This window comes from Mus pahari, chromosome 5 (genome assembly GCF_900095145.1).
Source record: "Mus pahari chromosome 5, PAHARI_EIJ_v1.1, whole genome shotgun sequence".
NCBI classification, from domain to species: Eukaryota; Metazoa; Chordata; class Mammalia; order Rodentia; family Muridae; genus Mus; species Mus pahari.
Window position 1 is genome coordinate 52,497,240 of NC_034594.1, and position 15,595 is coordinate 52,512,834.

The 15,595-nt window shown below is 52.2% G+C and overlaps 1 protein-coding gene across 14 annotated transcripts in view; it reads right to left on the reverse strand.

Annotated features, from left to right (window-relative positions):
* Tns1 (tensin 1) overlaps positions 1–15,595 on the reverse strand; it is a 213,641-nt gene that overhangs the window by 15,582 nt on the left and 182,464 nt on the right. For 11 of the 14 annotated variants that reach the window (XM_029539336.1, XM_029539333.1, XM_029539337.1 and 8 more), the window contains 5 exons: positions 15,017–15,092; positions 11,156–11,248; positions 10,262–10,285; positions 9,826–9,858; positions 1,761–1,962 (listed from right to left, as the gene is read on the reverse strand). In XM_029539336.1, coding sequence (XP_029395196.1) covers positions 1,761–1,962; positions 9,826–9,858; positions 10,262–10,285; positions 11,156–11,248; positions 15,017–15,092 — 428 coding nt within the window. The remainder of the gene's footprint in view (positions 1–1,760; positions 1,963–9,825; positions 9,859–10,261; positions 10,286–11,155; positions 11,249–15,016; positions 15,093–15,595) is intronic. The other 3 variants (XM_021197450.2, XM_029539335.1, XM_029539334.1) reach the window with 2 other exon arrangements.

Genomic DNA, 15,595 nt, shown 5'->3' on the forward strand with positions numbered 1-15,595 from the left:
GGTGGCAAGCAGCTGATGCTTCGCAGCCCCGGGGAAAGAAAGGTCTTTACAGAGCTAGGGCCCCAGGTAGGAGAGGCTGTGCTCTGGGGCCAGCAAGAGGCAGGGGCAGGGAGAGATCAAGAGAAACACCCTGGAGACAAACTAGACTGATGAGGGGGAGCTGCGGCAGGCTGCACCACTCCGCCCAGTGGCAAAGGATGGTGATGAGAGTAAGCATCCTATGGTGGAGCTCTAGAGCTTCCAGAAGGAGCCAGTTGGGTGCAGAGGCAGAACGAGGAAGAAGCCAGGGCGAATGAGAGAACCTGACTCCTCCCACCTCTCCATCCCTGGCACAGATGGCCTCCCCCTAGTGGGGAGGAAGGAAGGTGGACTGAGTGTGTAGGGAGTGTGTCTCCATGGAGGGTTCAGAACCTGGGTCCAGCAGGAATGTCTCTGCTCATCTCTTGGCAGCCTGGACAGGGCTCAAGGCTCGACCAGTGTGGTTGTGAGCAGCAAACTGACCCCAGTGAAGGAGGAAAGCTGGAGTCTGGAAGCCATGGGGATCCCAGCACCCAGGGCAGTGGGCTCTAGAAGAGACAGGGGGCAGGGTCTCCACTGTCTGGAGACTTGTATTTAACCAGCTTCGTCCTCCCTGCCCTTCATTCTGCCTCTAGACCTCGCCCAAACCCATCTCAACCTCTCTCTGCGTCATGTTCCCATCATGACATGGAGCCTTGCTCTCACCACCCATCCTCGAAGCTTCCCAGTGCACCCCAAGCAGGAGTTCTTCTGAAGGATTGGCCTCTACTACCCAGCCCTGGGGATGCCAATTGCTCTCTGCCTGGCTCACTCTGATGGATTCCAGTAGTATCTGTCCATCATTGCATGCTCTGAGCTGTCCTCCTGCCGATGTCATGCACCCTCGTCCTCTGCCCCTGACCTACATCTTCACCCCAGGGCATCCTGTTGTCCTTCTGGGTTCCTGCTATACAGCACCATCCTTCAATACACACACACACACACACACACACACACACACACACAGACACACACTTCCCTGGCTAAACATAACTGTCCCTGCTTTGTGCCCCAGGTACTGTGTTTCTGGTCAATGCTGTGCACAGGTGGCACCTGTCTGTGCACACCACTCAGGTCTGAGGAATGGAGAGAGAGACAGAGACAGAGACAGAGACAGAGACAGAGACAGAGACAGAGACAGAGACAGAGGGAGACTCCAGACACATACACCTGTAGGTTGTAGCTCTGCCTGTTTCTGCTACTGCTCAGCTACCGCCCCCTTGAGCCTCAGTTGCCTCTTCAGAGAAATGGGACCAGCAAATCTTACTTCTTAAGGCTGCAGCAGAAAGCAGATGACTGTCTAAAGCTTTGAGGAAAGCAGCCTGTTGCCTGGGGTGGAGCTTCCCGCGTATTAGAGGTTATCACCAGGAGACTAACAACAGGAAGGACTGCTCACTGGTCCCTTTCACTCAGGTGGAATGAAGCTTAGCCTGGAAGCCGTGCCCATCACCCTGTTCCCTTAAGCTGGATGCTTAGAAATGCTCTCTCTCCCTACGCCTCGAGAACATGCCTTCAACGTGTAGCAACCTCCATGAGATCTTACCCATCCTCAGTCTGAGCAGGTCCCAGCAGCCTCAGGCCCAGACTCTCACACCATGCTCCCCGTTCCCAGCTCCCGTGCTCCCTACTTCTGGCTCCTGTGCTCCCCACTCCCACGCCGTGCTCCCCATTCCTGGCTCCCGTGCTCCCCACTCCCCGCTTACCTGTCAGCACTGAGGATGGGGCTGCTTGTGGAGAGAGGGCTAGGGGAGACAAAGGAGCCCCCTGGGGTCCCGTTCCTCAGGGGTGTCTCATGCCCATAGGCGTGGGCGGAAGCCGGTGCGCTGAAGCTCTTAGGCTCAACGTCCTGAGCTCGAGGTCCTGCCACTGCTGTCCTTGCCACGGACTCCACATAGCTCCGGGGCTCTAGAAGGAAAGAGGCAAAGAATGAGCATAGGTGTGGTAGGAGTCCGCCCACCCCACCAGGGACTACAGCACCCCCAGAGTCCAGCCTGAGAAAGAGACAGCATGGGAACCCTCCCCAGGACACAGGGGTGCTTTACTGAGGCTCCTGCTTGCCCTTACTCCCCAGCCTGAGGCGAACTTTAGGGAGCTTTCAGAAATCTCTGCTTCTCTAAGCTCTGCCTCTGCAAAAGGCTACCAACCCTTCCCCCAAGACTGTGCTTGTCCAAGGCTGGCCTCCCCTTTGCAGCCTGATTTCTCCCAGCCCTATCGGGGTCTCCAGATGCTTCTAAAGCAGCCCCAAAGCCATCACCTTTGCCCACATCTCGGGAAAGCACCCAGCTTGCTCGTTAAGCAATACCCAGCGCCAGCTACTGCACACTCACCAGCCCCTTCCTGCCAAGACACCCCACCCATGTCTGCACAACACACTCAACATTCCCCGGAAGACTGGTGCAGAGAACCGCGTGCCCGGGTGGAGCCGGACATTCTGTGTCCACTCTGGTACAACCGACGTGCCAGGCCCTGTTACAGAAGGGTTTCATACACAGTATCCCCCACCTCGTGCTCAGAGTAACGTTAGTGACATAGAGGCCATTTGACAGATGATGAGACTGAGTTCTGAAGATGACCAGGCATGTCGGACCCAGGCTCCCATGGCCTCAGCGGCGAGCCCTATGCCAGTTAGAACAAGGATCAGTGTTCTGGGCGTCTCTGGGGACGGTTTCATATGGAGGAGGTGGATGTCATTGCCACCACCTAGCATCCTGCCACCAACTTTGTTGCCCCAGATCTGATGCCTAGCTGCCACAACCACAAAATCCACCAAAGCCAGCCAGGGAAATGTTGCCAGCCTGGGAGAGCCATGCCAGCCTGGGAGAGCCAGGCCCTGCAGCCCCGGAGGGCCAAGACCAGTGACCTAAGTAGGAGAGCCCCTCCCCAGGGTTCCTCGGGACAGGTGATGAAGGAACATTGAGACACATAAATTAATAGCTTGCTCCTTCAACTGGAGGAAAACCTGGAAGGAGGGAGTCACCTAGGGTGTCAAGACCACACTCCGTAAGAGGCTCCCCCACCATCCACACCCAAGCCCTGGTGCTGCAGGAGCCGCCACCTGGGCACACTGAGCTGGTGGTCAGCTTGAAGGGAGAGCAGGCAGAGCCTCCCTCAGCAGTGCAGGCCTCTGCCACACTTCACAGGCTTCACAGGCCGACCTGACAGAGAAGGTTTGAACTTTGGCCTCCCCGGGCCCTGGCACTGTGCAGGAGGAAATGCTGTGACGCATGCAGAACTGGTCAGATTCTCTGCAAACAGCTTAGGTGGGAAGGTCAGATGGTCCCTGTCGCAATCACTCAAGCCAGCCACCATGCATGACAGGGTCCGTGAACAACAGCTAAATGAATGGACATGGCTGTCTGCCACAGAATTCTCTTTAGGAAACTAGGTAGCAAGTGAATTGGTCAGTGGCCAGAGTGCTGACGCTGCTCTAACCTGTCCCCTCAGCCCAGAGAAGGAGAACAATTTGCTCAGGACACAAAGCCAGCCTAGGACTGTGGCTAGCTCCATGTCTCCAACCTCACAATATAGGTTCTGACTGGCCTAAGGGGACCCACAGTCTCATGGGGGCACCAACACATGAGCCAGAGAAATGTCAGATCGACAGGGTCACCTGTCATGGTAAAACCAGCCAAGAGTCAGTCGTGTGAGGTTTGTAAGGTTTGGAGAATGTAGTCCCCAGCCCATATGGGACAGAGGTGGCGTAGGTACCTAGGCAAGATAGTCTTCCAGCCAGCTGTTACTCACAGGTCATAAGACCACCCAAACTTGGGAAGCCAGTGGCCTGCCCTCCCCACCCCTGCCACTCCATCTGAACATTTCCCAGGCTCCCCTAGGTGCTCAGCACAGCTCCACTTGCTTCCCCGTGACACACAGCCATCCTCTCACCCGGAGAGCCCTGTAACCCACAGCCGTCACTTGCCTGGCAAGGGCTCCGGCACCGGCCACAGCACCTGGTATAGAGGCCTCTGTGTGTGTCTAAGGCACAAACCCAGAGTCACATGACCCTCTCTTCCAGCCCCACCCAGACATCACCTTGCCTAAGGAGTCAAACCCAATCCATGCACTCCGCTATTTTTAAGCCTTGAAAAATCAGGTTGAAATCTACACTGACCGTCTTTCCTACCCTCTCCCACTCCACCCTTATCTGCACCCCAGTGGCCATATTCTACCTGCTTCTCCCCAGGCCTCTTATTCTGTGACTCCAGATGGCTTTGGCCTTTGGCTGGATTGGTTGGGTCCTTACTGGCAGGGAGATTGGGAGGGAGAAAATGAGGTTGTAGCCCATCCTCTATTTATCCCCAGCTGTATGGTTCCTGGATGGGCACAGACAGCTCCCGCCCTGCTAGGGAGCTCACAGGACTCTGCACCTTCTCTTGTTCGCCTGCACTTTTCAGTCACCTACTGGAACGAACCATGGGCTTCTGCCAAGACCTCAACCCACTCATTGGGTAAGCACCACACTCTACGCTAAATCCTCTTTTTTAAAAAGCCCATATTCTGCCAACAGGAAGCTAAGAGAAGGCCCACAGTCGGAACAGAGTCACATCCAATCAACCAAGGTAGTGACTCTGTCCCCACTGAGTGCCCGTTGGGCTCTGCTTCCCTGTAAAGGTAGAATAAAAGCACTCACCTGCCTAGGATGGAGGCATGTGAGAAGGGACATGTCCTTGTAGTTCTTGGTAATTCTGGTTGGTTCCACATTGGTCTTTGACCTCAACCTCCCTCCACTCTTGCACATTCCTTGCCTGGGGTGGGGTGGGGGATGGTGGTCAGGACTCCTCCTCCTCTTCCAGTCTCCTAGGGAACGGCTGACCCATAGGCCACCAAGCCGGGGAGGGCAGAAAGAGTGGAGCCAGGGAGGGTACTTCATGGAGAACATTCCAGAGCCCAAACCCATTCCAAGTGGTTGTTGGTGGCTGGGAGCAGTGGAATACTCTGGTGACTTACTCCTCATCCAGGGACTATCTGCTTGTCACCTGCATTCCCAGGTACATGGCCTCATTCCCTGGGGGCGGGGGGGGGGAGGAGGAGAAGCTTGGGCTGAAGTAAAAAGGCCAGTACTGCCCACCCTGATCAAATGAAGGCATATAGGGGTGGGGAGAAGGCCTCCGTGGTATAACACTTGCCTAGCATGCACAAGGCCCTAGGACCAATCCAGCTCACAAAACATACATGCATGCATGCATACATACATACATACATACATACATACATACATACACACACACAAACATAAAATAGTAAAGGCATGGTGGTAGAGAAGGAAGTGAAGAGACCCCTCGAGCACCAGACCTAGAGCTAGCATTAGTATTGGGACGCATGTACTCCTCTAAGGCCCCAAGCACCTCTGCCTCACGGTGAGCTTTCTGCCATCCCTGGGTACCTCACTCATCCTTAGATCCTCAGTCCCTAACACGTAGTGCTGGACAACTCTGTACCAGGTCACCTGTTTTGATGCCTCCAAAAGAGCATCACCAAGAATCTCGGAGGCATCCGAGTCCCCAGAAACAATGTCTTCCTTTGTGCCTAATCCATCCTCGTGGAACCACAGGGACAAACAGAGCCAGCACAGAAAGCCTTCCTAGATCCACTGTGGTGAGCTGTCTTTCCCTCTTTCCCGCTCAGAAAAGAATCCTGTTCAGACATTCAAGTGCCCTTTGTAGCACGTGTACCCACCAGAAGGGGCAGCCCCCACATGCTGAAATGATACAGATTTTCAACTCTGCCCCTGATCCCTATGGGCCTGACAAGCCATCAAATCCCTCCTGTTAATAGAATGGAGTCTATACTCCCTAACTCTCAGCTCTGTTACGAATAGTAAAAAAAAAATAATGTGACATTGACCCTGCAAGGCCTGTTTAGCCTGACTCTAGACCACGTGCACAAGCGCCATGCATGGGTTCTGTGCACCAGTTTAATTGGCTTTTTTGTTTCTAGGGAGAAAGAAACAAGCTGGGGACTAGGGAGACGGCTTCGTGGGTACAAGCTGGGGACTAGGGAGACAGCTTTGTGGGTGAAGAGCTTTTGCTGCTCAAGGATGGGGACCTGAGTTTGAACCCCATCACCCACACAGAAGCTGGGAGCAGTGGCAAGTGTCTGTAATCCCAGCACCAAGAAAGAAGGGAGATGGAAACAGGGATTCCTGAAGCTCAGGGGCCAGCCAGCTTAGCCAAAATGATGAGATCCAGGTTCAACAAGAGGAGCCTTTGTCACAGAAAACAAAGTGGGATGTGATAGAGGAAAACATCCCGCATTAACCTCAGGCTTTTACACACACACACACACACACACACACACACACACACATACACACACGCACACAGGTAATGACATCTGATACCAGAGGCCATGTATGCCATTTCCCTCTTCTCTGCTCTCCACCCAGGGTTCACTGGGCTAAAGTCATCCCACATGCATGTCCACCCAACATGTTATTTCTTTAGCCTAAGGTCTCAGAAAGCTGTGTCCCTTCCTTTCAAAATGTCCCATACACAATTCTTATTCCCTTAATGAAAATGGTCATGAGATTAAGAGGCATAGCTTATCTCCCCAGAACCTGGCCCACTGCCTGCTGCATAGCCAGCACACAGAACAGTGATTGACTCAATGCCTCAATGAAGAAAAGAATGCACAAATATATTCAGTCCAGTGGCTTGAACAGAGCAAACACCCTTCACATTCTTCCTTCCCCAGCGGAGGAATTCTGCCACTGATCATTTTTCCTCACAGGCCTCTTTTTTTCTGACTTTCCCATCAAAGTATCAGCAGGGACATCAAGCACAGCTTCCAAGGGTCAACCAAGAATGTGGCCCGGGCTGACCCGGGAGGCGGTGCCTGAGTTATGAAATGTGCAATTGGTAGCTCAGCTTTAATCCGTGTCCTCACCACCCACTCCCAAGCTGGAAGCCCAGGCCACCGAGCCTGGCTGGAAACAGGGGTGCGCTTAGACGGGGCCCTCGACTAGGAAACAGGAGGCCCAGCAGTACAGTCTGGCCCCACGGCCTCTCGGCTGTGACCTTGGGTGGGTCTCTCACCCCCACCACATCCTAGACCTTAGTTCCACATCCCTGAGAGGACAGGCGTGGCTGGGTGGATCTCAGGAAACCTTCCCTTCAGAATCCCTCTGCTCTGATACAAGGGCAGCTGGAACGTAGGAAACTCACAAGCTTAGAGGTACTTGCGAAGCACACTTAGGCGGCCTCACATCAGCTCTGTCAATCTTCCCTCTTCTGAAGAGTCACCCAGGAGCAGGACAGAACTGCCAGGGCCCTTGTGCCCACTCGGTGACTTTCTCCCTGGAGTCTGACAGCCCACTCCTGTACTGAGTCAGCCACCCACACTCAGGGTCTGAGCCTCTCGGTGCTGTTAGGCACTGAGGCTGTGGGAAGCAGTCTAGAGAATGCTCGTCCCCTGCCTGCAAGTAGCCTTGATCCCCGCTTCCCAGATCTGCAGCTGGGTCTGCAGTATTATACACAGAAGTTTGTAGCTTCTACACAGGCAGGTTAGAAACCAGCGAAAGGAGTTGGAGAGGTGGCTCAGCAGTTTAGAGTATGTGTTGCTCTTCTAGGGAACATGGGTTCAATTCCCATCACACACACAGTGGCTCACAACCATCTGTAACCCCGGTTCCAGAGAATTCCATACCTTCCTTTGACCTCCACAGCCACCAGGCACACAAGTGCACACACTGTGGCAAAATATTCATACATATAAAATAGATAAATCTAAAACTTAAGATAATTAATAAAAACATGAAGAAATCAGTGAAACCTTTCAGGAAGCCACGACCATCACACCTGGAATAAAATGTCAGTAGGGCCACGCCCATGCTGGGGTGGAAATCAAGGCATTCAGTGCAGAGAAAAGCGAGCCTAAGAAAACCAAACTAAGTCCTATTGCACAGTGGTTCTCAACCTGTGGGTTGTGACCCCTTTGGGGGAGGGGGTAAATGACCCTTTCACAGGGGTCACATACCAGATATCCTGCACATCAGATATTTCCATCACAGTTCCTAACAATAGCAAAATTACACCTATGAAGTAGCAACAAAAATAAATTTTTCATGGGGGTCAGCACAACATGAGGAACTGCACTGAAGGGCTGCACCATTACAAAGCTGAGAACCACTGCCCTGTAGGAATGGCTACCTAGAGCCAAGGCCCAAGGTGGGAACATTTAACATAGCACAGCTTTTTAGGGAACCTACTCACCTGTCTAATGTTTCCTGTGGAGGTGAAAACACGCATGCCCAGAGACACACCGGAGCCACTCGGGCAGTGTCCCTTATCCCATGACCACCATGAGTCTTTACTGAACGCCTGCCCTCCTGAGCTAACCTTCTTCTGCAAGATCACAGTCCCTCTTCTTGTCAAGGAACAACTCCAGACTTCCTTCAAACCAGGGCTAGACTGGCCCCACAGCTGAAATCAACTGTGAACTCCTTAAAAGTATTTCTCAGGGGTCCAGTGAGATGGATCAATGGGTAGAGGGTGTGTGGGTAAAGGCTTGCCACCGGGCCTGACAACCTGAGCTCCCAAGTTCAATCCCACACACAGACATGGTAGAAAGAGAAAATTGATTCCCCCAATCTCCACACGTGTATCATGGCATGCATGCGCCCACATGTGCATGTGCAGCACACGCAAGCACATATACACACACAAGCACATACACACAAATAAATAAATTTTTATAAATAAGGTTATTGGGGCGGGAGAGCAGTTGTTTCTCAGGATTGTACATGGATGTCCTGAGGCATTTTTGTGGGAGTGAGCAGCACTTAACCTGCCTGCAGTAACCACAGGTGCCCAGGTTTCAGAAAGATGTATTTCCTGCCACTATGCCGACAGGAAATAAGTCCTAGCTCTAGGACTGTAACTTTAGACTAGGGATACCTACCTCACTAAGGTCTGAACCTGAGAGCCCCTCACGGGCTCATGTTGTGAACACTCAGTGCCTAGCCGATGGCTCCACTTTGGAAGACTGAGGAACCATGGAGGGCGGGCAGAGAGTGTCAGAAGATCACCTTTGAAGGGAATGCCCACCCCTGATTGCTGCTTCTTTCTCTGCTTCCCAGGTTTCAGTGATGTGAACGTGAAAGGCCTTTATCACACACTCCCTGCCATCAATAAGCTGACCCATCACCCCATTCCCGTCACAAGAGACTGAAATAAATCTCTCTTCAACCACCATCCCAAATAAACCATTGCTCCAAGTGCTGTCTGCCAGCTCACTGTCACAGAGATACAAAAAGTAGCCAGCTCGTACAGCAAGCCGAAGCTGGTTCTGTTGAAGACACTGTTGCCAGGCAAACACCACAGGAAGAGAAAGCCAGCTCTACACCTTCAGTACACAGGATAGCCTCTAGAAGGACCTGCACAGGCTTAAACACCTGAGTGACCAAGTCCTGCTCCCTCTACCCCTCCCGGTCCCTCTGTGTTCACTGCACACAGCCAGGTAGTGTATGTGCCTCTGGGAAAGGAAGTGGCACAAGGGGTATTTTTGTCAACAAGGTTGCACCCTGCTGGCGCCTGGGCACTAACTGTGCCTGAACTGGTGCCCAACGGCAACAAATTTCCCAGGCAGCATTCAGGCAGTGCCCAGAGTGGCATTTCATTGTCAGAGGGTAGGGACGGGAAGGTTATATGCCTAGTCACTTGAGAGCAGGTGAGAAAAGAGATGTGTCCCAAGCCAGCCTTGTCCAACTCCACGTGAAAAGCCATCCACAGACCTAGAGAGTGGGAGCCACACACAGCTAAGTGCACTTACCTTCTAAAGGCTTAGTCACCTCCTCTCCCTCATCTTCCTCGGAGGGAGGGAGGAGAAGAGAGACAGGAGGAGGAGAGGCAGGAAGGAAGGGCAGATGATAAAGACGGGAGGAAGAGCCAGGACAAGAAAGAGAGAGAGAGAGAAGTTAAAAGTTATCAGGATTACTTCTAGAGGAAGAATTTGCTGAAGAAAGGGAGGCTGGAAGCTGAGATCTACTCTGTGCAGAACCTCACTCAGGAGCCTCCCAGCCTCTGCAGCCAGGCCTTGTGTGGATCAAGCATCAGGTAATAGCATGCTAGCTAGTGAGAGAAGACCTCTGGCCCTTCCTCTCTGTGATGGCTGGGTGTGTCTGCCCATGATCGTATGTGGAGCAGGTGGAGGCTGTGCCCAAGCCAGTGCCTGCGTTGTTCACAGATGCACAGTACTACCTTCTTACCTGGCTGGATCAGTCTTCTGGCAACTAAAGAAAAAGGCAAAAGTTGACCTCAAGAGCCCCAGCTCAGCTTTAAAACTAGAGTCACTCTCTAGTTCGGCAGTCTCCAAATTGCCATCAAAAAGTCCCAGGACTCTTGTCTCCCTCCCCGCAGAAAGAAACTAGGAGATGAACAGGAGATAGAGGGATGGGTCTGGTAACCATTCACTGCAGACAGTAGACATCCCCCTCCCACCATGGTCATCCACCTCATAACTAATACAGGTGGTCTTGGGGTGGTTGGGGGAGCCCCTGAGGCCCAGCTCTTATTCTCAGGGTCAAAGGCTGCTGACACTGGGCATGTGAACAGGGGGTAAACAGAGTCCGCTTGGGGGCAGTAGGCATCTTTCTAGGAAGAGGAAACTGGGGCTGATGATAAAACATTTGGGGGTTGGGGGCAGGAAGAAGATAGCACAGGCACTGGAAGTGACTCATTTCTTGGGCAAAGCTTTGTGGACAAACAAGAAATATGCCTATGCTCCAGCCCCAGCATATTGGGCTGCTCAGCATAGGAGCCACTGGGCAAGGGTGAGAGGCTGTCACCAAACAGCAGGCGTGTCTCTCTACACACCTATGTGTACACACACAAAAGTGCTGGGACACGGGCCAGGCGGTCAGGCTTCAAACAGGCCTGACCAACTCCAACAAAACCAAAATCCTAAGGCCCAGAAGATAGCAGTAGGCAGGAATAACATCCAATGCCTGCAGAGCGCCCCACCCCCACCCCAGGCCTCCTCATTCCCAAGAAGGTCCCCCCAAACCTCTGCTCTGTGAGGAATCTACTGAGAACACCTGCCCAGGCTACTGGCGTCTCCTGGCCTCCCTGGCTATTTCCCTCCCTCCCTTCCAGCCACTCACCACCTGTGGGGTGCAGCAAGATGTCCGCTGGGTTGTGGGGTTTCAGGCCCAGAGCAGACAGGGGTGTCTTGGCCAGACCTGGAGGAGAGCGTACTGTGTGGAAAGAAGAAGGGGGAGATGCAGGAAGTGAGGTCACATCATGGTAATGGTGTGTGGTGGTGAGGCCTGGGTGACCAAGAATCAGCCCCAAAGTCCCCTTTCTCCCCCTGCTGAACTGCCTCCTCTGACCTTCCCTGCCTACACATTTCAGCTTGAAAGGGAGAGAACTCAGAAGTGACACCCTGTCCTGACCCTTGCCCACCACTGAGAGACCTCTCTGGCTCCTCTCTACAGCTGCACACTTTACCTCATGAAGACTTATTCGACACGGTGGGCGCCTTGCAGTATCTTTGCCTCTCTTTAAGACTAGTGTCTTGCCACTCGCTTTCCCCCCAGCATTCTCTCTACACACACACACACACACACACACACACACACACACGTGCATGTGCATACATACAGTCTGTGTAAACCACATACACAAACAGCAGACAAGGGAACCACAGTCTCTACCGGGACACATCTTGAAAAGTGGAGCCAAACATCACAGGCAGGGACCTCACCACCCTTGAGCCTCAGCAGCCCTGGGCCATGTGGTCCATTCAACACTGCAAGAGAGGCCTTGCTAGAGTGAGGCTCGGCACTGTGGGGTGAGAAGCCAGCTCTCCTCTGATAAGAGCACAGCTTCCTGGGTGAAATGAGGCTCCTCCTGAGCGACCCATCTGGGTTACAAGTGTCACATATCACACGAGGTCAGAAAGGGCTGCCCAGCTTTTTTTCCCATCAGCCAAGGACTTTGAGCCAAGCGACAGGGGTAGTAGTGCGCCCAGTCACGAGATAGCTCAGTGGCAGCTGCCATGTTTCCCAGAACATCTCTGAGAAGTAAAGAAATAAGGCCTGGGGCTCATGTCAGGGATCTTGACAGCCAGGAGAAAACGCAGCCCCTAAGGAGATTAGTAAGTAGCCTGCATATGCCCAGGACCCAAACTTGGCTCCATGGTCATTATTTTAAGAAACAAATAGCAACAGCAAAGTACCATCCTTCAGTGTGAGTAGCAGGCATAGCTTATCTGTGTGTGTGCAGGTGAGTGTACACACACACACACACACATACACACACACACACACACACACGTACAAATGTAAGAACGCACACACCCACTCTCACGTGCAACTCATGTGCTCAAACAGGGGACATCACGAGTACAGATGAGGCCTGCTTCTGTGCACCTTTTCTCTATCCTTAGACACCCCAATGGACAAATGTGTGCAACACACACTTCCACGGTGGAGTCAGATAAGTAAGGTCTTCCCTTGCTCTCTCCACATCATCTCCCTGTGCTGTACGGCTAACACCATGGTTTGCTCATGAGCACATCTCTGTCACTTAGTAATGTCTGTCACCCACATGCCTGTTTGAATGGCATCAGCATGAAAGAATGAGCTGCTGAGAACAGGATTTGTGGAAGAAGTCCCCATCCCATCCCGGCTCACGTCTGCCTCCCAGCAGGTGCATGAGGGGCAGGGGATCAAGGAGAAAGGGAAGGACGGGGTTCAGAAATAGTAGCCTGGCTTTACCTGGTTTTCTCCTCCCCACCCCTATCTTTGGCTTCCCAGACCCGAGCAATGTGGCCCTTATACTGACGTACGGAGTGGGTGACTCTGAACGCAAGCAGCCTTCTCTTTCCTGAGAGAAACATTCCTTGCATTTCTCCGCCTTCCAACCTCTCTCCCCAGCCCAAGGCACTTATGAAACTTCTGACTTATATCTGTCCCCGGGGCACCCATGACTCGCCACAGGAGACAATTCTGGTACAGTTAACATGGCTTCCATTCCCAGCAGGGGTTATCCAGCCCTCAGAGCTGTGGATGCAGTGGGGAATGGCAAGACCTGGAAGAGAGATGGCACCTAGCTGCAAGAAGCCACAAAGCCAGCTCGTAGGCCAGCCGGGTGGCCTGGGTCTGTACAGTTGTTCTAGGATCACCCGGCTCCTAAGCATTTGGGGTTAGCTAATCTGAACTGAGCTGTGCCAGGTATACAAAATACACACAGGAATTCAAGATGTGTGCACATATAATTTTAAAATAACACAAAATAACATTAGTGTTTGTTTAGAATTTTGTTTTCATTTTGGGGTTTTTTTTGGGGGGGGTTGTTTGTTTGTTTGTTTTGAGACAGGCTCTTGATCTTAAACGCGCAATCCCCGTTTCAGCCTCCTGAGTGATAAATTTGCCAGTGTTGTACCACCATACTTGGCTCATTTTTTTAAAATGTCGATGTTGCCAACTCAATATTTTAGACGAGAGCAATATAAAAGTAATACTAACACTAATGTCACTGCTATCCTTGAAATTAAATTCTCTGTGTGTACACATGTAGTATATTCATGTGTGCACACGTGCCCGAGGTATGCACACATGGAAGTCGGAGGCTGAGATCTACGCTTTCCTTCAGCACTTCCCATCTCACTTTGACACTGTGTCTGCGGACTCAGCGAGACTGGCCAGCCAGCACCTGGGCACCCAGAGCTGAGACTACAGGTGCTCCTGGCTTTCCTTGTGTGGGGGCGCTAAGGGTCAAAGTTCAGGTTTTCATGACTGCATAGCAAGCACCTTACCCACTGAGTTGTCTCATAACATTTTTGATATTATAGACCATCTCAATAAAATATTGATTTTGAAATTCTGATTTCTCTATTGAAATGACAATTTTTCAGATCTAGTAAAAAAGTTACTACAACTGATTTCACTAGCATTCTGACACATAGGGAGTTTTAAATCACAAGTGTGTGTGTGTGTGTGTGTGTGTGTGTGTCTGTCTGTCTGTCTGTCTGTCTGTCTGTGTCTGTGTCTGTGTCCACTGGGCATCAGGAGCCATGACCCCCCCCCCAAGAACTATTGCAGTCCCAGCTTTAGCTTCCTGTATTCCTGGGATAGCAGCCATATACTCAGTCTACGTTCTGTCCCAGTGAAGGACAGCCATACCCCAGGGGATGCACAGCCAGGCTCGGGCAACACTTTCTGCTGGCCTTCCTTCTCTCAGGGACTATTGGGCACTCAGGCCAGGCCCAGACGACCTAAGAACTGAGCACCATCCATCTCCACTTTCTGTAGGGCCTTGAATCCCTTACCACCTGGTATGACCCCATCACTTTTCCTACAGCAGCATCCCCCAATTCCTCTCAAGGCACTTCCCCTATAGAAAGAAACACTGACCAACCCGGGGCACACCTAGCAGTCCTCTCTATCTGTTCTTTGGGGATCAGCTTCTCCAGTGAATACACTGAGAACACAAACTAAACGCCCTTCCGGGAGGTCAAGGATGGCTAGAGAGCGCGTCTGTGTATGAGAGAGCACAGGTGACACAGGGTCCCTGAGATGAAGGTGCCTGGATACGGATAGGCAGGGCAGCAGACATGAGAGAGAGGACAAGCTGCAACGGTCCTGATGGGAGAGGATTTCATACTAGTGTTGCCTGGGGAAAAACTGAGTCAGTCTACACAGAAAGCTCCATCGTATAGAGCCAGGACCTGCAGTCAAACTCTGGATGCTAAGTCCTAGCAGGTCTCATCCTTAGGTTGAGAGTAGCCGGTAGAGAACACAGAGCGATAGAGTAGAGATTGGGGTGAGCTGTGGAGTAAAAGGCGATCAGTTCCAGCCCTTTTCCCACTCCACTAACTCTCTCCACACACACACACACACACACACACACACACACACACACACACACACACTCCACCCTCTCCCCTGGGACAATCACACAGACTAGTGAGGAAATATTGAAGAGGGCATGGGGAAAATAGGCTTAACAGGTGCTCTTACCCACACTGGGTGGCGGGCTGCTTGGGGAGGTTCCCTCCATCTCCTCAAAGGCCTCCTTGTAGCTATGCAAATGAGGCTGCCGGGAGAACAGAAGGGGCAAGAGAAGGAAGCCCTAAGGAGAGGTTCCTCCTCAGGTGATCCTGGGCACAAGGGCAGCAAGTTTGGCTGCCCACATATTCCCTCTCCAGCTTGACTCTCTACCTTATCCAGGTAAGCCCAAATGCTCACTGCCTCAACAAATCCTTATTGGTGGCTAAGTAGGGGAGTGGTTGTTTGCAAGTCCACACTGAAGCTCAGGCAGAATTACTTCAGAACAGCTTCACAGAAAAGGGCCTTGCCTCTGCAGAACAATGCCCTAGGCATGAAGTTCTAAATGAGTCCACCTACATCAGGCTATTTCAAATGCAGATTCCTGGGTCCTGTAACAGATCTGCTATGCTGGAGCCCCTGCGGAGGCATTTGGAAATGAAAGGGTTAAACAAACTCCCTGGCAGTTCTTCTGCCATGGAAGTTCAAGACCCATGACCAAAATTTCTCAGCCATGGAATGACTTGGGCACAGTTAAACATCCTTAGAAGA